The sequence below is a fragment of the Pleurodeles waltl genome, chromosome 5, assembly GCF_031143425.1.
Source record: "Pleurodeles waltl isolate 20211129_DDA chromosome 5, aPleWal1.hap1.20221129, whole genome shotgun sequence".
Classification (NCBI taxonomy): Eukaryota; Metazoa; Chordata; class Amphibia; order Caudata; family Salamandridae; genus Pleurodeles; species Pleurodeles waltl.
The window spans coordinates 1,862,674,981-1,862,699,442 of NC_090444.1; the positions used below are offsets into that span (position 1 = coordinate 1,862,674,981).

General features: G+C 48.0%; 1 protein-coding gene across 1 annotated transcript in view; it reads right to left on the reverse strand.

Annotated features, from left to right (window-relative positions):
- LOC138296893 (solute carrier family 22 member 7-like) overlaps window positions 1-24,462 on the reverse strand; it is a 178,281-nt gene that overhangs the window by 103,278 nt on the left and 50,541 nt on the right. Inside the window, exons 2-3 of the mRNA XM_069236388.1 lie at window positions 13,770-14,922; window positions 4,449-4,552 (exon numbers count right to left, since the gene is read on the reverse strand). Of these exons, the coding sequence (XP_069092489.1) occupies window positions 4,449-4,552; window positions 13,770-14,219 (554 nt within the window). The 5' untranslated portion in view covers window positions 14,220-14,922. The remainder of the gene's footprint in view (window positions 1-4,448; window positions 4,553-13,769; window positions 14,923-24,462) is intronic.

Here is a 24,462-nt window from a genome sequence, read left to right on the forward strand (position 1 = left end):
ATGTAGGAGGCTGGACTGGCTTGTAGTGAGTACCAAGGGGTACTTGCACCTTGCACCAGGCCCAGTTATCCCTTATTAGTGCATAGGGTGTCTAGCAGCTTAGTCTGATAGATAATGGTAGCTTAGCAGAGCAGCTTAGGCTGAACTAGGAGACGTGTGAAGCTACTACAGTACCACTTAGTGTCATATGCACAATATCATAAGAAAACACAATACACAGTTATACTAAAAATAAAGGTACTTTATTTTTATGACAATATGCCAAAGTATCTTAGAGTGTACCCTCAGTGAGAGGATAGGAAATATACACAAGATATATATACACAATAGCAAAAATATGCAGTATAGTCTTAGAAAACAGTGCAAACAATGTATAGTTACAATAGGATGCAATGGGGAAACATAGGGATAGGGGCAACACAAACCATATACTCCAAAAGTGGAATGCGAACCACGAATGGACCCCAAACCTATGTGACCTTGTAGAGGGTCGCTGGGACTATTAGAAAATAGTGAGAGTTAGAAAAATAACCCTCCCCAAGACCCTGAAAAGTGAGTGCAAAGTGCACTAAAGTTCCCCTAAGGACAAAGAAGTCGTGTTAGAGGAATAATGCAGGAAAGACACAAACCAGCAATGCAACAACTGTGGATTTCCAATCTAGGGTACCTGTGGAACAAGGGGACCAAGTCCAAAAGTCACAAGCAAGTCGGAGATGGGCAAATGCCCAGGAAATGCCAGCTGCGGGTGCAAAGAAGCTTCTACTGGACAGAAGAAGCTGAGGTTTCTGCAGGAACGAAAAGGGCTAGAGACTTCCCCTTTGGTGGACGGATCCCTCTCGCCGTGGAGAGTCGTGCACAAGTGTTTTCCCGCCGTAAGAGCGCCAACAAGCCTTGCTAGCTGCAAATCGTGCAGTTAGCGTTTTTGGACGCTGCTGAGGCCCAGGAGGGACCAGGAGGTCGCAAATTGGACCAGCAGAGAGAGGGGACGTAGAGCAAGACAAGGAGCCCTCTCCGAAGCCGGTAGCACCCGGAGAAGTGCCAGAAACAGGCACTACGAGGATGCATGAAACGGTGCTCGCCGAAGTTGCACAAAGGAGTCCCACGTCGCCGGAGACCAACTTACAAAGTCGTGCAATGCAGGTTAGAGTGCCGTGGACCCAGGCTTGGCTGTGCACAAAGGATTTCCGCCGGAAGTGCACAGGGGCCGGAGTAGCTGCAAAAGTCGCGGTTTCCAGCAATGCAGCCCAGTGAGGTGAGGCAAGGACTTACCTCCACCAAACTTGGACTGAAGAGTCACTGGACTGTGGGGGTCACTTGGACAGAGTCGCTGGATTCGAGGGACCTCGCTCGTCGTGCTGAGAGGAGACCCAAGGGACCGGTAATGCAGCTTTTTGGTGCCTGCGGTTGCAGGGGGAAGATTCCGTCGACCCACGGGAGATTTCTTCGGAGCTTCTGGTGCAGAGAGGAGGCAGACTACCCCCACAGCATGCACAAGCAGGAAAACAGTCGAGAAGGCGGCAGGATCAGCGTTACAGAGTTGCAGTAGTCGTCTTTGCTACTATGTTGCAGGTTTGCAGGCTTCCAGCGCGGTCAGCAGTCGATTCCTTGGCAGAAGGTGAAGAGAGAGATGCAGAGGAACTCGGATGAGCTCTTGCATTCGTTATCTAAAGTTTCCCCAGAGACAGAGACCCTAAATAGCCAGAAAAGAGGGTTTGGCTACCTAGGAGAGAGGATAGGCTACTAACACCTGAAGGAGCCTATCAGAAGGAGTCTCTGACGTCACCTGGTGGCACTGGCTACTCAGAGCAGTCCAGTGTGCCAGCAGCACCTCTGTTTCCAAGATGGCAGAGGTCTGGAGCACACTGGAGGAGCTCTGGACACCTCCCAGGGGAGGTGCAGGTCAGGGGAGTGGTCACTCCCCTTTCCTTTGTCCAGTTTCGCGCCAGAGCAGGGCTAAGGGGTCCCCTGAACCGGTGTAGACTGGCTTATGCAGAATTGGGCACATCTGTGCCCAACAAAGCATTTCCAGAGGCTGGGGGAGGCTACTCCTCCCCTGCCTTCACACCATTTTCCAAAGGGAGAGGGTGTAACACCCTCTCTCAGAGGAAGTTCTTTGTTCTGCCATCCTGGGCCAGGCCTGGCTGGACCCCAGGAGGGCAGATGCCTGTCTGAGGGGTTGGCAGCAGCAGCAGCTGCAGTGAAACCCCAGGAAGGGCAGTTTGGCAGTACCAGGGTCTGTGCTACAGACCAATGGAATCATGGGATTGTGCCAACTATGCCAGGATGGCATAGAGGGGGCAATTCCATGATCATAGACATGTTACATGGCCATATTCGGAGTTACCATTGTGAAGCTACATATAGGTAGTGACCTATATGTAGTGCACGCGTGTAATGGTGTCCCCGCACTCACAAAGTTCAGGGAATTGGCTCTGAACAATGTGGGGGCACCTTGGCTAGTGCCAGGGTGCCCTCACCCTAAGTAACTTTGCACCTAACCTTTACCAGGTAAAGGTTAGACATATAGGTGACTTATAAGTTACTTAAGTGCAGTGAAAAATGGCTGTGAAATAACGTGGACGTTATTTCACTCAGGCTGCAGTGGCAGGCCTGTGTAAGAATTGTCAGAGCTCCCTATGGGTGGCAAAAGAAATGCTGCAGCCCATAGGGATCTCCTGGAACCCCAATACCCTGGGTACCTCAGTACCATATACTAGGGAATTATAAGGGTGTTCCAGTAAGCCAATGTAAATTGGTAAAAATGGTCACTAGCCTGTTAGTGACAATTTGGAAAGAAATGAGATAGCATAACCACTGAGGTTCTGATTAGCAGAGCCTCAGTGAGACAGTTAGTCACTACACAGGTAACACATTCAGGCACACTTATGAGCACTGGGGCCCTGGGTTACCAGGGTCCCAGTGACACATACAACTAAAACAACATATATACAGTGAAAAATGGGGGTAACATGCCAGGCAAGATGGTACTTTCCTACAGTCATAACACAGGTAACACATTCAGGCACACTTATGAGCACTGGGGCCCTGACTAGCAGGGTCCCAGTGACACATACAACTAAAACAACATATATACAGTGAAAAATGGGGGTAACATGCCAGGCAAGATTGTACTTTCCTACAATGGCAAGTCGAAAAAGTTTTTATTCTTGTAAGTATCTGAAGGTCATCTTCCTTTCTCTTGATCTCAGACCTCGGGCCTGATTTAGATTTGGACGGACGGGATATCGGTCACCGTTGTGACAGAGTAATCCGTCTGCCAATATCTAAATCAGGCCCTTAGACATCTGTGTTTTCTCTTTGCTTTACAAAGTTGTGTGATCTTAATCGGAAGCCTCTATGTAGAGCTCTTCAAATGTGAACCTAGCTTTTGCATATTGAGCGCACTCTAATATGGTTTACGGAGGGGCCCATTGGCCAGCCAAGACTAACTTTTCTTTTGTTACTTTTTTTTCTTCCGTTAATAGACCCTTTCACAATTCGATCAGCGTATGTACAGGTTTTCACATTTTTCAAAGGGATAAACAGTCAACGCTTTCATAATTTTGTACCTGAAACCTACAACTAGATGGCAAAAACAAAGCTAGAACCCAGCACAAGGGTTATTTACCCAAGGGAGTTTTTACACATGATTAAGGGCCTGATATAGATATTGGCAGATGGGTTATTCCATCAAAACGGTGAGGGACAGCCCATCCGGAGAAATATAAATCCCATTGAATCCTATGGGATTTATAGTTCAGCGACAGGATATCCATCATCGTTGTGACAGTGTAACCCGTCTGTGGAAATCTAAATCAGGCCCTTGAAGTTTGGCGGAGTTACTCCATCAGAAATGTGACGGATATCCCATCTGCTGTATTACGATCCCATTATATCCTACGGGAATCGTAATACGGCAGACAGGATATTCGTCACATTTGTGATGGAGTAACCCATTTGCCAACATTTGTACTCCTGTTGAGGTATACAGTTGTTATAATCGGCTACCCCAAACAAGACCTTCAAACCCAAACCATCAAAAAATTTACGTTTTGTTGAACCTTGATTCACCAGTGATTTATGAGATTCAAGACTGACCCAATTTGGTTTATCCTGGCCTCTTACCCTAGCTTGATATTTATTAAAACTCCAACATAAATAGCATCTTGGATTGACACCTACTGAGTAAGTATTACTCGGACTGGGTGGAAGTAGTCAACAGCTTTCCCCTAGTTCAATTTTTATTCCTTGAACTATCCACTGTTAAGTCGCCACCATCCACCATGCATTATGTTGTTAACTACTCAACTTTCATGCTCTGAAAGACAACAGCAGAGTAGCGTGCAACACTTATCACACACTACCCAACACACCTTGCGTGTCAGCCGTAGTGTTATCGGATGCCAGAATGGACGCATGCAACTTACGAAAACAAAAAAATACTGCACCTGTCAGAAAGATAACCAATCAGAATGGCTCCTATTGTGACCCCGATGAAGAAGAAGGTGGCCGAGGCCTGATTGAGCCACTTCCGCTCGCACACGAGGTCCCACTGAAAGGGAAAGGCAGAGCCAGTGTTATAACGAATGATCACAGAGACAGATTCTTCAAGCCATGCTGGTTTGCTCCATGTGCCTTATTTAGTCATTCGGATGGTAGAACCCGCTCATTACACGTGTTCATGTACTGAGATCAATATAGCCCCATGGCCATCTCTTTTGATGGATTATCCAGCCTCTGTCTCACACTAAGGGCCTAATTCAGACTTTGGCGGGCAGCCGAGGCCCCCCGCCAAAGTCCTGCCGACAAATGACCGCACCGCGGTCAAAAGACCGCGGCGGCCATTCTCACATTTCCGCTGGGCCGGCGGGCGCTCTCCAAAAGAGCGCCCGCCGGCCCAGCGGAAATGCCCCTGCAACGAGGATGCCGGCTCCGAAAGGAGCCGGCGGAGTTGCAGGGGTGCGACGGGTGCAGTGGCACCCGTCGCGATTTTCACTGTCTGCTCAGCAGACAGTGAAAATCATGGTGGGGCCCTGTTAGGGGGCCCCTGCACTGCCCATGCCTGTGGCAGGGGCCCCACGACACCCGTTACCGCCAGCTTATTCCTGGCGGTGAAAACCGCCAGGAACAGGCTGGCGGTAAGGGGGTCGGAATCCCCATGGCGGCGCTGCTTGCAGCGCCGCCATGGAGGATTCCCTGGGTCAGGGGAAAACCGGCGGGAAACCGCCGGTTCCCCTTTTCTGACCGCGGCGTTAACGCCGCGGTCAGAATGGCCCAGGAAGCACCGCCAGCCTGTTGGCAGTGCTTCCTCTGCCCTCTGCCCTGGCGGTGTTACACCGCCAGGGTTAGAATGAGGGCCTAAGGGCCTGATTTAGAGTTTGGCAGATGGCGTTACTCTATCACAAACATAATGGCTATCCCGTACCCCGTATTATGATTCCATTATATCCTATGGAAATCCTAATACGGCGGACCAGATATCCGTCACGTAAGTGACGGAGTGGGCCATCCGCCTAACTCTAAATCAGAAGAGCCCTTGTACCACTTCTCAAATGTGGAGCCTCTCACAGGGAAGGCTCCTTGGATTTCCAAACAAACACTCCAGGGGTTGTCCATATTATCTGCCCACTGTCTCTCTAGATTGCTTCTGTGATCTCCAGGTGGCCTACAAGGACGAGGCCATTTTCATGTTACCATAGAAAACGTCAGTATGAGCGCGGTTCAGGAGGAGAATACTTGGTCAGTTCACAGCCTATGATACAAGTACCTACAGGCCTATGGCATTTGAGCGTCAACCTTTAGTGGTGTGTTGTGCATCAAGACACTTCTTGATCAGCTGGTGAATCTAGCTTTCAGCCGCACCTAGTGGTTACTCCCCTCAACTCTGGAACACCCTGGAAGCCCTAGTCCTTCCTAGCACACTCTCGCCTGTGGTCATGCCCTGGGCTCTCTCCCCTTGAAACCAGACCCCACTGGGCATGACATCCATCCTGCCCAGTGGGCTGAGGATCTGGAGTGTGTCTTTTGCATGACTTATGACCCCTTCTATGCCTCCTGTACTTGCTGCCACCAACCACAAATATCTTCTTTCAAGTTTGTCATTTTTGGGCAGGTTTCACTTTGTCTCAACCAATTTGTGAAAGAGCAACCAATGAATTGCATTTCATTACACACTAGTTCCTAGATTCAGTGTTTCAATTTTGTACAATGTTGAAAATTAGCTGGCACAAGACTAGAGGTTTCCCTGTATTTCTATGTGCTTGCTGTACGCAAGTCAAGTTAAGTTTATTTGCAGAGTTAATACACAACATTGCATTGCAGTTTAAAAGAACAATGTCTGCTACATAAAAATTATTTTAAACAAAAAAGTAAATAAAAAAATCTCCTTTGTTTAGTCTATTATTAAAAACATTTCTAACAAACCCATCAAGAGTATGATACAAAACATGTTGACACCGTTATCAAGAAGTAAAAGCAATGACTGATAAATCCTGAAATCTGGAGTCATTGGCCTGATCCACAAAGACTTTTGGTCTAGGTTTAGACCAAAAGACTAAGTTTATGACTTTTCGGTATTCAAAAAGGTAAGTTATGAGTAGTATCTTTACATCCACACTCGGGGGGAATCTCCACACTTGGGGAGGAATCTCCTCCCAGAGTGCGGAGATTCCACTCCGTGTGCAGAGAGTACACTCCACGTGCGGGTATTCCACTCCGGGTGCAGAGAGTACACTCCACGTGCGGGTATTCCACTCCAGGTGCAAAGAGTACACTCCACGTGCGGGTATTCCACTCCGGGTGCAGACAGTACACTCCACGTGCGGGTATTGCACTCCAGGTGCAGAGAGTACACTCCACGTGCGGGTATTCCACTCCGGGTGCAGAGAGTACACTCCATGTGTGGGTATTCCACTCCAGGTGCAGAGAGTACACTCCACGTGCGGGTATTCCACTCCGGGTGCAGAGAGTACACTCCACATGTGGGTATTCCACTCCAGGTGCAGACAGTACACTCCACGTGCGGGTATTCCACTCCGGGTGCAGACAGTACACTCCGGGTGTGGGGATTACAATCCAGGAGTGGCGTTGAATCTCTGCACTCGGGTGGAGATTCCACCCCAAATGCGGAGATTCCGCCCGAGAGCAGACAAGGATACTACTTGTAACTTACCTTTGTGAATACCGAACAGTTGTAAACTTAGACTTCCAGTTAAAGTTTAGACCAAAAGTCTAAGTTTACCTTTGTGAATTGGGTCCTACGCTTCTTAAATGGCCCACAGTCCCCAATGATTCTTTATGCGCTTTCCGTATGCTTTACTGGGGCAAATTTGTCTTTTGTGAGATGCTGTTTATTAATGTAAATGAGGACCCTTGCACTCGGTTATGAAGATTGCAGATATCATATGCAAAAGAGCTCAATTTATGTTATCCTGGCTCTACTCATCATGTTCCCCCATAAGATAATAAAAGGAAGGTATTCACCTTAAACCCGGATGTATGTCATATTTCTAAAAACTAGCCTCTTAAAACTGGATAATAGAAAGCAGGTGTACCCCTTAAATTTACACCATGCAAGTATCATGCGTGAAAGACCACGGTTGAAATTAACCGGTCCTTGTCCATTCGTAAACCCAAGAAAGGTTTTCTAACAATTTCAAGGGGCCACCTCCTAGAGCAGGAGAGTACAATACCGTCTTGTATAACGTACATTCTTATAGGGAACCTAGCTTTATACTCTCACTGGTCCAGTTGTCTTAGGAGCGGGTTTAGAAATTTTACTCCCCTACAAACTAAGGAAGAACTGAGCTGCTGCTTAGCCAAGAGGTTATTGCTTGCCGGCAAGAACGAATTAGCAGCTTTATGAAGAATCATTTCAAGAACCTTTTCCTTTGGGCCAGGAGTACCAGGTGTAGACAAAAGATGGGTACTAGCGACGCTTGGTTATTGGTTATTTCCCCATAGTTGGCAACTTTGGCTTTGCAGCTGTATTTTCCACAATGAAGTAAGATCTTTAATGCCCATGATCCCTAGTCGATACAGCGTGAATCACTGCTTCATGGCCAAGGAAAAGTGTACTGAAACATACTCCTGTGGTCTTAGGATTTTATATGAATTGATCACAGTCCAGGCGTGTCTTCTTTTTGAAGGGAATTTTTGTCCGTAAGCAGGGAGAGAAGTCGAGTTGAGGAGTTTATTGCTGGATTAAAGGCTGCCTTTCTCAGAGTAGCGGCCCAAACGTCTTGGATACCTACTTCCTCTATGACCTGGCTTAGGTGGCCTTCCTGGGATGCTTTTTGTTTGCTGCACTGTTGTTCCTCAATGTCAAGCCAGCATAAATTGTTAATTGTGCTGCTCTTGGAGGCACTGAGTCTCCAACATAGTTTGGCAAAAGAGCTCTTGCTTTGGATTGATTGATTTTTTTAGACCAAACTCAAGTCGTACCTGGGCCGGTGAAACACTATTTGGTATTGAAAACACATCTTAATGAGTGTGGGTATTGCCTGTCCGCGCATGATTTCCATGCCTTAGCCCACTGTTGGCATTAACTGTGCTGACATTAAGGTAAGTAAGTGACTGAATAATGGGCAGTTTAATTTCCTCTTCGGTGTTTTGAATCCAAAGGTTAATGACTGAGCTTTTGCCTGTATGGCTTCAACATGATGTTTAAAAGTCATACGATGCTCCAAACTGATGCCTGGGTATTTATACGAAGTATCTATCTCATCCTTCTTGCCTCTTTAAACCAGGAGAATCTCTTGATTTAGTATCGACCAGGCACAACACTTTTGTTTAATTTAAATTTACCTCTAGCCCTTGTGGGTCCATATAGTTTTTTTTAGCGCATTCAAGCTTTGTTGCCGGCCTATTGGTGTTTGACCCAAGATAACAATGTTGTCTACGTACTGCAGGCAACCTACTTTCTCTGACGCAAGACTGGAGGGTAGCTTGTGTCTTGTGGGAGAGCGTTTACAAGCTCTGATAGATATAGGTTAAACTGGCTTGGGACAGCCCTGTTTGAGGCCGTTCATTATAACAACTGTATCCGTAGCACGACTGCTGTCTCCTATTTTGACCTGTGCCCAGGTTTCTGTGTGCAGCACCACAACTGCCCTTAAAGTCACTTGGGATACCTCATTTCTCCAATTTGTCCTAGAAGTGAACTTGAGGGATCCGATCGAAAGTAGACTTGAGGTCTACAAAGCATGTGAACAGCTGAGTTATCCTTTGCTTAGCCTTCATTACTAAACACTTAGGCGGTCATTCTGACCCTGGCGGTAAAAACCGCCAGGGCCGTGGTCCGCGGGAGCACCGCCAACAGGCTGGCGGTGCTCCTTTGGGCATTCTGACCACGGCGGTACAGCCGCGGCCAGAAACGGAAAGTCGGCGGTCTCCCGCCGGCTTTCCGCTGCCCAGGGGAATCCTCCATGGCGGCGCAGCTTGCTGCGCAGCCATGGGGATTCCGACCCCCATACCGCCATCCTGTTCCTGGCGGTTTTGGCCGCCAGGAACAGGATGGCGGTATGGGGTGTCGTGGGGCCCCTGGGGGCCCCTGCAGTGCCCATTCCGGGCACTGCATGGCATGGGCATTGCCATGGCATTGCCATGGCATTGCCATGGCATGGGCACTGCAGGGGCCCCCGTAAGAGGGCCCCACTTAGAATTTCAGAGTCTGCTTAGCAGACACTGAAATTCGCGACGGGGTGCTACTGCACCCGTCGCACCCCTTCCACTCCGCCGGCTCCATTCGGAGCCGGCTTCCTCGTGGAAGGGTGTTTCCCGCTGGGCTGGCGGGCGGCCTTTTGGCGGTCGCCCGCCAGCCCAGTGGGAAACCCAGAATGACCGCCGCGGTCTTTTGACCGCGGTACAGTCTTCTGGCGGTTCCCGCAGAATCACCCCCTTAGTGCTGTCAAATCCGTTAGTGTCCCCACATCTGGTCGGAAGCCTGTTTGGATTCATGGTGTCAGGTTTTTCTCCTTGTAGATGTGGAAGTAAACACAGTGTGAATAGTTTTGCTTCTATGCCAATTGAAGTGATGAGCCTATAGTTGTTTGGTAAGGCTGGGTTTCTATTCTTGCAGATGGGTTGAAAGATATTGCCTTCCACGAATCAGGAAAACAGTGGGTGCAATGGGAAACAGTTAAAAAGAGGGGCTAGGTAGAGGGCCCAGTAATTTATATCACATTTGAGGAGGGCATCTGGGAGGCCGATAGGCCCTGCGGCCCCTCCAGCCTTTAGTTTTGCTTGTGGTTGAGTTATACAAACCAGGTGCCAACATTGCCATGCCCACACGTTTCACAAAATGGTAGACAGAGGAAAATAATCAACTCAATGCACCCAATCAGACCAGGAGGTCTATACAATGTGTGTGTATATTACACATTTTTCTGCCATATTGGTAAATGTTTTATACTCTTCATATTTGGGCACTTTCTCATAAACTGCTGGACATATGCATATGATATATTAAGAAGAAAATAGAAGGCAGTTGTGGCAGTTGTGCCAAGTGTGGTCTTGATCTTCCATTGAGACTTTAGACTTCGGCTAGAGACAGCTATAATTGTTTACCAGAGCTTTGGTAAATATTACATTAAACATGATAATTGTAGCTTCGTGTCAGTCCCCTTCAGCCGCTTTACACTTGACGCTGTCATTCCTCTTTTGGGTCACTACACAAGAAAGCATTTGGTGGCCGGGTGCAGTTCAGGGGGTGAGGCTGGAGACAGCAGCATGCCCCCTGCACAAGGTGTGGGACTGGTGTGGCTCAAATGGCCATGGATACCTCAAGAACATCTTTATTTAATGGTTGGCCGTGGGTGGTGCACACGCCAACACCTCCCCATGTGCACTTAATTTTGCTGGTGCTTTATTTGCCCTTGGTTTGCGGAGGTCGTGGGCGTCATGGAGAGCTTGTGTGCAGGAGACCATGGTGGAAGTGGGAGAAAAACTCCTCTGCTGATGTCTTTTGTACCAATGACATGAATACAGGTAAAGGGTCAGTATGTGTCGGATTAGTACCTGTATCACACCCCGGGGAGCCGGGTATAGACACCAATACCTGCCCTGTGTGGTCCATGAGCCTGGTAGCATCACTGAGGTACTGTTCCTGGCATAGCTCTCCAACGGTGTCCCTGTATTTTCTAGGTTAGTAATTCTTGGAGAGGGTTGAGCATCACCAAGGACCCACAACTGTAGATGCTGGAGATCACTAGACATATCACCACCAACCTATATGAGCCCTACTTCATATACATTACCCTCATAGGTAACTTAGTCATAGCTGTCTGCTAAGTGCCGATCTTCTCTAAAGGGCATGGAGTGGAGAGGCATTGGGTTGTGAGACCTTTTCGAACCTGGTGCAATAGCCCTCCACCCTCCCAAGTTCTCCTGATTCTCTCTTCTCCTTACCTCCCTGATGCTTGCCTCAGCACCTCAGCAGTGTTTTCTTTCCTACATTTTCTCCAACCTAACCATTTCCACCTTTGCACCATTATTTAGCCCCTCTTCTCATCCAAGCATCATTTTAGCATGGGGGGATAAATATGGGGCTATGGGGTTAGCACCATTTTTTAGATGGGAACGCCTACCTTGCATCTCATTGACGCAAGGTAGGTTCACGCATCTCAAAAATGGTGCAAACTCCAATAATTTGACGTTAGACGGGTCTAACGTCAAAATATAAATATGGAACTAGTTTTGCACCGAATTTACATTAAAAAAATTATGCAAATTCAGCGGAAATAGAGTATGAATATGCCCTAAGTGTCCACAAAACCAAGCCTTTTTTCAAACTGTCTTTGTATAAAAGTTCAGAATTGCCCTACAATGTTCAATGGAATCATTGTTCAAAGTGTGCCACGGTCCCATTGGAACCCCAGACTCGAGTACAAATGCAAATAACTTCTTAAATTAGTTCACTATTCTTCACTGATTTCACCACCAACAATGGATGTGGGTCTTGTCCATGGCATTTTCTTTGGCACAGCGAGTGGGCCACATTATGGAATGTAACGTACAGGAAAGCAAGCATGCATTCCTGCTTGATAGTTCTTGCCATCTGTGTCCTAACTGGTATCCTGCAACCTATACAGATCCTAGGGCCAGATGTACAAAGCTTTTTTGAGATCACAAACAGTCTGATTCACAAAATTGGGCCGTTTTCAACCGCAAAAACATAATTTTTTGATGTATAAGCCCTATTTGCAATTCGGTATTCTATTACCAAATCGCAAATTGGGTTTGAGATTCTGTATTAGGAAGGGGTGTAATTAGGCCATCATTTCCTAATAACAAATCGCAGTGGTATGTGTGAATGTTTTGCGACTGAAATGCAGTTGCAAAATATTCGCATTTTATCGCCTGATTCAAGTTAGTGGTAACCCATTCGGGGCCCCCTCCCCTTTGTGAATGTTTGTAAAAACATTTTTCAAGAGCAGGCAGTACTCCCACGTCTAAGTTTACAACTTTATATATTCACAAAGGGCATTTACAAGTAGTATATTTATGTCTGCATTCGGGCTGAGATTCCACTCCAAATGCAGAGTGTACTCTCCGCACCCTGAAAGGAATCTCTAGATTCAGGGCAGAGATGCTCCCTGAGTGCGGAGATTCCTCTTCAGCTACAGAGAGTACACTCCGGGTGTAGAGAGTACACTCTGCAATGGGAGTGGAATCTCTGCTTGAGTGCAGACGTAAAGATACTACTTGTAAATGCCCTTTGTGAATACCAAATGTCGTAAACTTAGACTTTTAGTCTAAGTTTAGACCAAAAGTCTAGGTTTACCTTTGTGAATTGGGTCCTTGGTCCTCAACTACACCATGGAAATACGTCATATCACCCTATCTAGATACGTTCCAGATTTTTATTATGCCAGAAACATTTCAGGGATGCTTAGTTTTGATAAATTTGGTTTGAGCACAAAATGTTTGCAGGAGGCATTTCGCAGTAGGACCAGTTCATTTGCAGTATTTTGAGGCGCTTTTGAATCTTCATGTTCAATATTCATGTGAGATACAGATTCGCGGGGCTGGCTTGAGTCCAAAGGGCAGGGCTTTGAACTGGTACTGTCGCCCTGCAACCATGGAACGGGGGTACTTCGTGACTCTAACTTTATCGCTGCTTGTAACTGATGTGTGTGTATTCTATCTGTATTCAGTATGTTGTTGCTCGTCTGTGCGTTCAGTGAGTCACAGTATTCCATTCCACATCCATGTTGGTCCATGAACATCTCCAAATCACTCTATTGTCCTTTCTAACAGATACATGTGCTCTTCTTCTGTTTCCACTGTTTCTGTAAATAAATAATGCTCTATATGCATCTTTCACTTTATCTGAAGAATATAGGATTTAGAACATATGTGAAGTGTAAATTTGTGAACCAGACAGGTCAGTATCCATTGGGGGAGAATGTGAGAGGAGCTGATGGCTGCCAGGAGGGTTGGTTGATGGTAGAGATATCACTGTTCATATCTTAGGTTTGTGAAGACATATTTGTTAAAGAGGACTGGGGCACAAAGAGGGCACATTTAAGGCTTATGCAGTAGGTGCCTACCCCATGCCCTCTCGAAAAGATTTTGACAAGGTACTTTCAGAGGGAAACTGTGGTTTAAAAGGAACCTCTGTTTACACAGCAGAACTTCTTCCTCTATATAAGGGGGCCTCAAACTCTACACAGGAACCAACCTCTTTCCATACATACATACATTCCACACTCCTGCCAGAACTCGACTTCCTGCAACAGCGAGTCAGAGTATGAGCTGAGGACTCTTACCTGAGTGGCTATGGTAGAGGTGAACTGGGAGTGGTCGTAGGCCCATCCATGCTGACAGCTCTGCAGAAACAATTCGTTGGGTGGTCCCCAGCTGGATGCGTTTGGTGGTCTCCAAGTGGAGGCTTTGGGTGGTCCCCAGGTGGAGACCTTAGGTGGTCTCCAGGTGTTGTTCTCCAGCAAGTGCCACTGGGGCTCTCTGTACATCTTGCAGGAGCTGAAGGTCCCATCAGGCTCTCTGGGGATGCTGGCGAGGAGCAGCTCCTCCTCCGTGAGGTTACTAAATCCATTTTGATGGAGAAGGGCACAATGATGAGAGGGCACGGCTGCGAGGAAGTTGTGCAGCAGGAAATGAGAGGGCAAGATAATCTGAGGGATTATGAGGAACACAAGTATCTGGATCTGGAAGAGGCCAAAACCACCCACCTCCAATATAAGATCCTCAAACTTCATGCTGCCTCCTACAGACTGGACCCACAACGCGAGGTGCACAGAGTAGCTGTATGGGTTCTTAGGAGCTCAGGGTTTCACAGGAGGGCCAAGAGATTGGAGTAAGCTAAGTGGAACATTGAAGTCTCAGCAGGGGGAGGATGAAGGGAGATGTAGATGTTGGAAGGGGGTTCAGGGTCTGGGCGGGGAGCCAGAGTTTCAGAGGAGATCCAGCATATCAAGAGAATCTGAGCGCACATCAGAAGTCTTAAAGGAACCTCAGTGAAGTCCCAGGAGGGTAGCAGGATGTTCTGGAGTAAAGGGGAGGGACTAAAATAACCCTTGAGAGTTACTAGAGTCTGGGTCTCAAAGAAGGTCTAAAGCCTCAAGGTGCCTTAGGTCACCAATGGCTTGGGGGGGTCGCTGGAAGGAGTGGAGGGATAAGACACCGAGGGTCTGAAAGGAGTCTTGGAGGTCACTGAAAACTTGAGGAGACAGGAAGCTCCCAAACTGAAACAGGGTTTTTGAGTCACGTGAGCCTTTGGGTTGCAGGAGTCATTGGGTCACGGAAGCTTTGGGAGCTTAACATGTGCTGATGGATGCAGAGACTGAACTAATAGCCCGTCCACGGAGAGTTCCAGGACTCTGCTTGCACTGGTCCTGCCAGGTGCTGATTCTTGATTGAGAATCTATCAACTTGATTCATTGAGAGTCTGCAAGAACATTCCTGGGGGAAGAATGACAGGTATGTGTGAATAAGAATACTTTCATTTCACAGATCATCTTTCTTCAGAAAAAGCACATACTCTCAAGAAACATCTACAATCATTAAAGTAAAATACTGCACACACTGATAGCTGCTACTGTCCTGTTTGTTAGTTCACAGAATTCAAACTATCAGCCACGGATTCATGAAATCAGGTGCAATGACTACAGTTGCAAGAAGCTCACAAACAACAGAGGGCCTGATTCTAACTTTGGAGGACGGTGTTAAACCGTCCCAAAAGTGGCGGATATACCACCTACCGTATTACGAGTCCATTATATCCTATGGAACTCGTAATACGGTAGGTGGTATATCCGCCACTTTTGGGACGGTTTAACACCGTCCTCCAAAGTTAGAATCAGGCCCAGAGTCTGCCCGGTACCCCCGGAACCAGGGCCTGGTACATTCAGTAACAAGGGTTCCTTAAGGAATAGTTCAATGTACAGACAAAACACACCCACATAGACCAGTACTGACTGTGTGTTCAGTCTGTGGTTTTACATGACAGTATGCACAAACTAATAATATTCAATGGTATATATTGGATAAGCAACGCCAAAGGTGAATCATACAGATTATTTAGTTAACACAGTCAAAACTCAAGTATATTTCGTACAGTGTCAGTGCTCGGTCCTCAGAGAAGTGCTCACAGTGTGTGCACAAAAGTAAATGCAAACAGTTGTGAGAGGCTTAAAAAGCCACAATCAGGACTAGGAACATAGATTTTTTTTAAGTGACAGTGTGCTCAAAATGTTACAACAATTGCCTCACGGACATAATGAAATTTGGTTCCACAATTCCTGTTCATCAAGAGTGTTTTGGCCCTGAAGAAATTACTGGGCCATCGTCAGGACTGCCAGGAGCATGAACGATGAGCGGGCTTCATGTCCATACCGCAGGAGCGGGACAGCTGCCCAGTGGTGGTGAATTTACACCTGCAAGAAATTCTGTTGCCAAGGAATGAAGAAATTGCGCTCCAGTAGTTCATCAGTCATGTAATTAGGGATTAGGTGTATTGATTAAGGTTAATGAATTTAAGGGTTTTTCACTACTAGGACATGTAAAGCTTAAACGTAGATGTCCAACTTTGTAAATGCACTGCACCCTGCCCTCTAGACTGTCTAGGGCCTACCTTGAGGGTGACATATGTATAAAAAGGGAAGGTTGGGCCTGAGACATGATTAAGGGGCTACTTGTGTGGGTTTCAGGCCCACTAGTAGCATTTGATTTACAGGCCCTGGGTACCTCCAGTGCACTTTACTAGGGACTTACTTGTCAATCAACTATGCCAATTGGGGATGAACCAGTGTTACCATGTTTAAGGGAGAGAGCACATGCACTTTAGCACAGGTTAGCAGTGGTAAAGTGCGCAGAATACCAGCAAAAATGAGATCAGAAAAGTGGAGGAGGAAGGCAAAATGTGGGGGAAAGACCACCCTGAGGCTTTCAGGTCTAACGATCGGCAACACCAAGTGTCATATGAATTTTAAGCACGCCCACCATAAAAACAAAATGCACTAAAAAGGCATGTTGTATAAGTGTAGGATTCCCAAGAGGGGACACAGCATGACTTTATGCTGCACGGCTGGAGAGTTACACTCTCATATCAATGTGTTTTTGACACAGGTGTAAAGCTAACCTTAGGCAAATCAGTTGCCAGCATGCCTTGAAGCCCACAAGGTCTAGTTGCATAATGGGTAGGGTTGAAACATGGAGATTAAGCTTATGTGAATGTTATTATTAATGCATAAATAAATGTGCTGTTTCAAAGCAGGGCGTATGGCAGTTTACAAAGAAATGCCTGCCATGTGTTTGAAAAGGCCAGTTATATCGTCTACACTAGGAAACAGCTAGATATTTAATTCTTGCTGCATTTGCTAATTAATGGAAATCTAGTTCTTTGGTAAGATACAGGAGTATTCCTTTAATGTGGGCCTAGGGTGGTGGGAGAGGCTGGGAAACTAGGATAGCACTTTGAAAATGTTGGTCCTCCAGAAGAATAGTGGTCTTCTGGTTAGAAGGCGTCTCTTGGTTGGAGATACGTGTATTTTCATAAACTGATTCTGCAGTCCCACATGAAATAGAGTTATGGTGGGTTTTACTCCCTGCCAATTTATGGTACTTCCCTTCCACCTCCCATCCGCCCTCAAATCTTTGCAAAGCTCATCAGGTCGGTGGTCGCAGCTCATCCGTGAAGGTCGGGATTACATGTGTTCCCTTACATCGAAGGCTGGCTGTTGAGGTTGGGCTTGCCACAGCTGTGGTTGGAGCCCCTTCAGAGCATGATATCTTTGTTTTCAACCTGGGACCCTCTGTAAACTACCCGAGGCCTGACCTCTAGCCCACCCAAACTTTGGTTGTCATTGGGGTGATTTTGGACACAGTCACTCTGAGGGTGCTTTCCATTGCACAATACTTCTTGGAAGTTCAGGATAAGACCCTGATGTTTTGGGTGGGGACCCATCTTCAGGCTCCAACATCCTGAGGTACTTGGCCTCCTGTCTCAGCATTTTGCTTGTTCCAGACACAATGTGGCATAAATGGGCCACTGCGGTGGTGCTTCCATTTTTAGAAGGCCCGACAGTAGGGGATCCTTTCATCAGAATTTCTTCGGAAGTGTCCCTGGACTGCAAAAGTGGCTAATGCAAGATCACCTGACCTGGGGGAGATTTTTCTGTTTGTTGTAGGCCATCACCACACTTTTATACAATGTGTATTCCTTGATTGGGGAGGTCTTCCATTGCATGGAAATGTGGGTCCTCTTGTCTCCTGTGTACCCTCAAACCACAAATTTCTTGTGTCCTTAAGACGTTGAAGTAGCATCATGCACAGATACACTTGTTTTGTGATGTGGTGTGCTGTGGATAGAGATGATATAGTTAAAGCATGGTTGTGTTGTGTTTTGCAGTTTGCACATTCTTTGTCCTGACAAAGAATTTCTGTGGTCACCTGTCAGTAATGTCAGCATATATTTTAAAATCATCTGTTGTGATGCAGTTCTTGAAAAGTCTGACCCATATATGTACTCCATCTCTGTTCATCATGCTCCTACAGGAGTTTAATTTGGTTTCTCATGTTTTTGATGGGTTCACCATTTAAATCCAGACACAGCTCGTCTCAGAGGCTTTTTACTGTGAAAGCAGTCGTCTTTATTACTGTTCCTCTGGATCGGCAAGTGAGCAACCTGCAGGCCCTTTAACTCATCCTCACTTCACCTCTTGCTTTCTAGAAAAGTCAGTGCTTCAGATGAGGGTGTCCTTTCTGTCTAAGGTAGTTTTTTTGTAGGGCCCGTGTTTCATCTCCATTCTAGATTTCCTTTTTACTTGACATCAATGTGCGCTGCCTTGCATTACCCCAGATTTATCAAACGATGCAAGGCCATGCAAGATGGCCCTGCGTGGCTTTAGAAATCTCACTTAGGCTTTAAGTCAACTTTGCGTCCGCTTGAGGGGCACATGGGGGACAAAAAAACGTATTAAATCTGGCTGTAAGTCTCTGTATTGTGAAGTTCTTGTTGACATAATACACAGTCCTACTAAACTCGTAGGAAGCTAATAACAGTTTAGCTGTTTCTAGTCATCCAATCGATGAACCTGTCTATATTCTTCCCGCCCCCACAGCCTCAGCCTACCAGTGGGCTTTCACCTGGCTCTCATTGGGCACATTAACAAACCTTTGGACCAATGTGTTTCTGACCAGTTGTTCATTAGTATTGTGAGTGCCAAACAGGACTGGACAGGACAGAATTTAGTCCCGAGCACCAGAATAAAAGAAGTCACCATTGCGAGTTGGGTCACGTGTTTGTAAATCGCGATGCGGTTTACAGCACTTTTTAAGATATGCTGTCTGGGTTTCGTGGGAGGTGGGGTTTCATATGCACTTGTGCTTGCTGCAGACAGCGTTTGTTGTCCTGGCAGGGACAAGCAGCAGTGGAATACATAACTTCCCTATAAAAACCATAAAAGCACATTCTGCCCTTCTACAACCTAAGGCCCTGATTCCCAGCTGCACAGTACTAGCAGGGCAGAAAATGTGCATGTAAATTCACAACTGCCACACAATAAACCTCCACCAGCACCGCATGCAGTTACTAGTTAGGCCCCAGGAAATGGGGAATAACTGTGTGGGACCGGAATCACCAGTCATAAAACCACACAGCATTCAGCCACAACCTCGTGATTTTACAGGGTGGAATAATTTGCTGTGAAAAATTGGGTCCGGTGTCCCAGCACCAGGGAAAATGGTGCATGAACAAAGACCTACTCTGAATCAAGTGGAAAGGATGTAACGGTAAATCTGCTCCACCGGACTCATTATCAGAACCTAAATGCTATTGATCGGTCAACATTGTGTTCAGTGGGGCAACAGCACCCGGCACGCAGCATCCTCATTCCTCAATCATGATCCCTCTTCTCCTTTCTTCTGGTCCCACTTTTCCGCTTTTATTGTCTATCTCAGTGAATGTATCATTTTATTCTGGACGGCAAAATGTGGTCACCAGGTTACATGGATACAAATCCCTGCACAGTGAAGGACCCGCATACATCAACATATGAATGACTTTCCACCAACCAACCAGACACCTGCAATCCACCTCTCTTTTCCTCGCAGACACACCCCGTATCCACCAGTCCCACAGCTGGTGGCCAAAGACCGGAACGACCTTCCCCTGCACCTCAGGAATGCCACATCGCTTCGGCAATTCAGAAAAGGACATTTTAGCTGGATGTGGGCAGAGGTGAAGGGAAAGTGGTAACCCTATGTGATAACACACAGCTAAGGTCGAGAGGTTTATATAGTCCTTATAAGTGCTTTGTGTCTCTCTGTTCCAATGATGGATGTAGGTGACAGCTACCACTTTAGAAGATATAAAGTAGATACAGAGCACATGATTGGATGGAGCAGCCCATGCTTTGTTCCTTCCATGTCTCTTAGAATTAGCTTCAAGTTCTCCCACAGACCCTCTATCTGCTTGGCAGATGAAAAATGTTGAGGTCTCAACCTCCCCTTCTTACAGTCCTTTTCCAGACACCAAATGTGATTTAGGGTCTAAGGCCCTCATTACAACCTAGACCGCCGAGGCTGCGGGAGCCAGAATACCACCAGTGCTGGCGGTATTTCTGGCTCCCTATTATGACTTTTCCGCGGGGCCAGTGGACAGCAAAAGTGTTACCATCCGCTGGCCCAGCGGAAAAGTCACATCAACATTACTGCCGGCTCGTAATAGAGCCGGCGGCAATGCTGATGTGCAGTGGGTGCAGTAGCACCCGTCACACATTTCACTGCCCGAAATTCGGGCAGTGAAATGCGCAACACGGCTATGCCTGGGGGCCCCTGCACTGCCCATGCCAAGTGAATCCCCAAATCCCCCTTACCGCCAGCCTTTCCATGGCCGTGTTTACGCCATGGCTAGGCTGGCGGTCGGGCCCTGGGGATTATGACCACCAGGTGGAAGCCTGGTGGTATAGTGGAGGGGCCGGCGGTATGGCTGTGGCTATTGCTCAACGGTCATAATACCTGGCAGAACACCGCCAGCCTGTTGGCGATGTTACTGCCAGCTTACCGCCGGCCGCCACGGTCATAATGAGGCCCTATGTCTTTGAGGTTTTGTGTTGGAGTTCTGCTTCTTTTGAAATGTACATTTCTCTTCTCTTCTCCCTTCTTGAAAGGCTGCCTGTCACCGCAGGAAAAATCCAAAGTTGTTAAACCCACAACAAAGTTTCTGTGAGTGACCAGAGATCACACCTGGGCCTCAGTCTTGGTGCTATATGCATCAAAAGGTTAATCCTGGGATCCCAGCTCCTTCTCATACTTGAGATCTGCCCAGGCCCCCTCCTTGTGATCTATCACTGAATCACAGAGCGCCCTTCTCCATCGTGTTCCACCCAGCTCACAGGAAGGCAGCAATACACAGTCTGTCTGGTGGGATTCCTCTACCCCTCATGTCTTCACCAGGCAGGCCTGGGCTTCCCAGTACAGAGCCCAGGGTCCTCCGTGTAATGTACCATTGCAGGCACACTTGCACTTAGTGTACTTACACGACACCTTGCTCTCCAGTACTGTTACCCCTCTGCATTGTACCACTACAGACACACATACATTCCGCACACACATTCAGTTTGCATGAACTGCCCAGTGCGGTAGCCTTTCTGTATTGTACCAGGGTGTGCTATTTACAAACACACACACAACCAACACACACTCACCATGTGAGCGCTGCACAACACTTCACCCTTCAGGTATTGTACTTTTCCAAATCACACACACACGCACACGCTTTCCGTGCCGACGCACTGCACAGCGCCACGTCTCTCATGTAATCTATTCCTCTAAGGCATACATGCACTCATTACGTGCAATCAATCAATCAATCAATCACATTTATAAAGCGCGCTACTCACCCATAAGGGTCTCAAGGCGCTGGGGGGGAGGGGGTCAGTGCTCGAAGAGCCAGGTCTTGAGCTGCCTTCTGAAGGGGAGGTGTTCGGGTATGGCGCGAAGGTGACTGGGCAGGTAGTTCCAGGACTTCGCTGCCAGAAAAGAGAAGGATTTTCCTCCGGCGGTGGTTTTGCGGATGCGGGGAACGGCTGCCAAGGCCTGACCGGTGGAGCGCAGAGTGCGCGGAGGGGTGTAGAAGGAGACACAGGAGTTGATGAGTTTGGGTCCGAGGTTGTAGAGGGCTTTGTGTGCGTGGGTGAGGAGTCTGAAGGTGATCCTCTTGTTGACCGGGAGCCAATGGAGTTTTCTCAGGTGTCCGGAGATGTGGTGGTGGCGAGGTATGTCCAGGATGAGTCGTGCTGCGGCGTTCTGGATCCGTTGAAGTTTCCTCTGCAGCTTGGTGGTGATGCCGGCGTACAGAGTGTTCCCGTAGTCCAGGCGGCTGGTGACGAGGGCGTGGGTGACGGTCTTCCTGGTGTCGATGGGGATCCAGCGGAAGATCTTGCGGAGCATGCGGAGGGTGTTGAAGCACGCTGAGGTCACCGAGTTGACCTGTCTGGTCATCGAGAGGGAGGAGTCCAGGATGAAGCCGAGGTTGCGTGCGTGGTTGGTCGGTTGGGGAGTGCTGCCTAGGGCGGGGGGCCACCAGGAGTCGTCCCATGCGGAGGGGGTAGGGCCGAGGATGAGGACCTCCGTTTTATCTGTGTTCAGTTTCAGTCGGCTGTCTGTCATCCAGGTCGCTACTTCCTTCATGCCGTCGTGCAGTCTGGTCCTTGCTGATGTGGGGTTGTTGGTGAGGGATAAGATGAGCTGGGTGTCGTCGGCGTAGGATATGATGTCGAGTCCGTGTTTGCGTGCGATGTTTGCCAGGGGGGTCATGTAGACGTTGAATAGGGTGGGGCTGAGGGAGGATCCTTGGGGTACGCCGCAGATGATCTCCGTGGCTGCGGATCTGAAGGGGGGGAGGCGGACTCTCTGGGTCCTTCCGGAGAGGAAGGAGATGACCCATTCCAGGGCCTTGCCTCTGATGCCGGCGCTGCAAAGGCGGTCTATCAGGGTGCGGTGGCAGACCGTGTCGAAGGCTGCAGAGAGGTCCAGGAGAATGAGGGCCACGGTTTCACCCTTGTCGGTCAGGGCTCGGATGTCGTCCGTGGCTGCGATGAGGGCGATTTCGGTGCTGTGGTTGGCCCTGAATCCGAACTGAGTGGAGTCGAGGGAGTCGGAGGTTTCCAGGGCGGCGGTGAGTTGAGCGTTGACGATTTTCTCAATCACTTTGGCGGGGAACGGTAGGAGGGAGATAGGCCGGAAGTTTTTGAGTTCGGTGGGGTCTGCTGTAGGTTTCTTTAAGAGGGCGTTGAGTTCTGCGTGTTTCCAGCTTTCAGGGAAGGTAGCAGTGGTGAGGGAGGCGTTGATGACGTCTCGGAGGTGGGGTGCGATGATGTTGTCGGCCTTGTTGTAAATGTGGTGAGGACAGGGGTCGGAGGGTGATCCCGAGTGGATCGAGTTCATGACGCGGGTGGTTTCCTCGGTGGTGGTAGGGTTCCAGGCGAGGATGGTGGAGATGTCGTTTGCGGCTTCCGGGGGCGGGTTCATGTTGGTGGTCGTGAAGCTGTTGTAGATGTCGGCAATCTTACGGTGGAAGAAGGTCGCGAGGGAGTCGCAGAGGTCCTGTGAGGGAGGGATGGGGTTGGTTTCTGCGTCCGGGTTAGAGAGCTCTTTGACGATGCCAAATAGTTCCTTGCTGTTGTGGGTGTTGTTGTCAAGTCTGTTCTGGTAGGCTGTTTTTCGTGCGGTGCGGAGGCGTTGGTGGTGTTGGCGGGTGGTGTCCTTGAGAGCTGTCAGGTTTTCCTCTGTCGGGTTGAGGCGCCATGTCTTCTCGCGGAGGCGGCATTCTTTCTTGGAGTTTTTGAGTTCGGTGGTGAACCAGGAGTTTTTCTTGTGGTTGTTGGTGTTGGTTTGGGTCTTCAGAGGGGCCAGGAGGTTGGCGCAGTCGGAGATCCAGTTGGTGAGGTTGTTGGCGGCCTCGTTGGGGTTGCTGGTGCTGGTGGGTTGGTTCAGGGAGAGCGTTGCTGCTCCACACGTGTACTGCACAGTGCTGCTCTCCTCTTCCAAGGCACACATACGCCCAACACAGAGTCACTACTCCTGCACAGTGCAGCACTCCACGTCTGCCTGCGATAGTCCAAGGTGCGTAACTTAAAACAAGTGAGTGAGCTTGTAGGCCTCACTCCCGTGACACATTGTAACAAGCATTTGCAATGCAAAAGGTCTTGCATGTACTTGAGTTAGAGCTATTGGCATTGTAAATGCATAAAATGACTTTTCTTGCCAGATAAATTTGTCAACACTGCCACGTAATTTGGTCATCTCTGCCACATAATTCCGGTGGCCCTGCATATAACTAAAGCACTTCCATTTACCTTCTTCCTCTATCTGCAGCAAGAAACTAACACAATGCCATTATTTATCAGCGAAGGCAAGTATAACCTACCACACCGTGGCACCATGCCACTGAACACACCCTGTCTGACCAGTTCAGGGATGCGTTGCGCTATCCAAAAACATGTCAATCTGAAGCCGAACAAGGAAACCCTTAGCACTGCACGGCGAAGCCCAACACAACACACTATCGGACAGTATACCACAACCTAGCGAAGATAAGATGCCAAAAATGACAGTAACCCATACAGTAATAGAGTAAATCTTAGCATAACAAAAGTCCCCATTGAGCCAGAGACTCCCTACGGTGTGAAAGGCACTGAGTTCAGTACATGAAGTTGGCATAGACGGTCCTGTTTTAGAAAGATGCTATTTCTAGCTTGGTAACAAAGTGTCCTCCCTTGGTGTCAGGGCTCTAAAAGCAATTATTCTTCAAACTAATGCTGCTTCACTGGGTGTCACGTCTGTGCGAGCCCACAGAGAATCTAGTGTTTCCCATAAACATGTATATTGCAGTGCTTAATTTGTGCTTGTGGTTTCCTGTGCGGGGCACTTGCACTTATTTTTGAGGACTGCCACTTATTTTTCTGTCTCAAGCACTTACTGCGAGCAAAAGACACACAT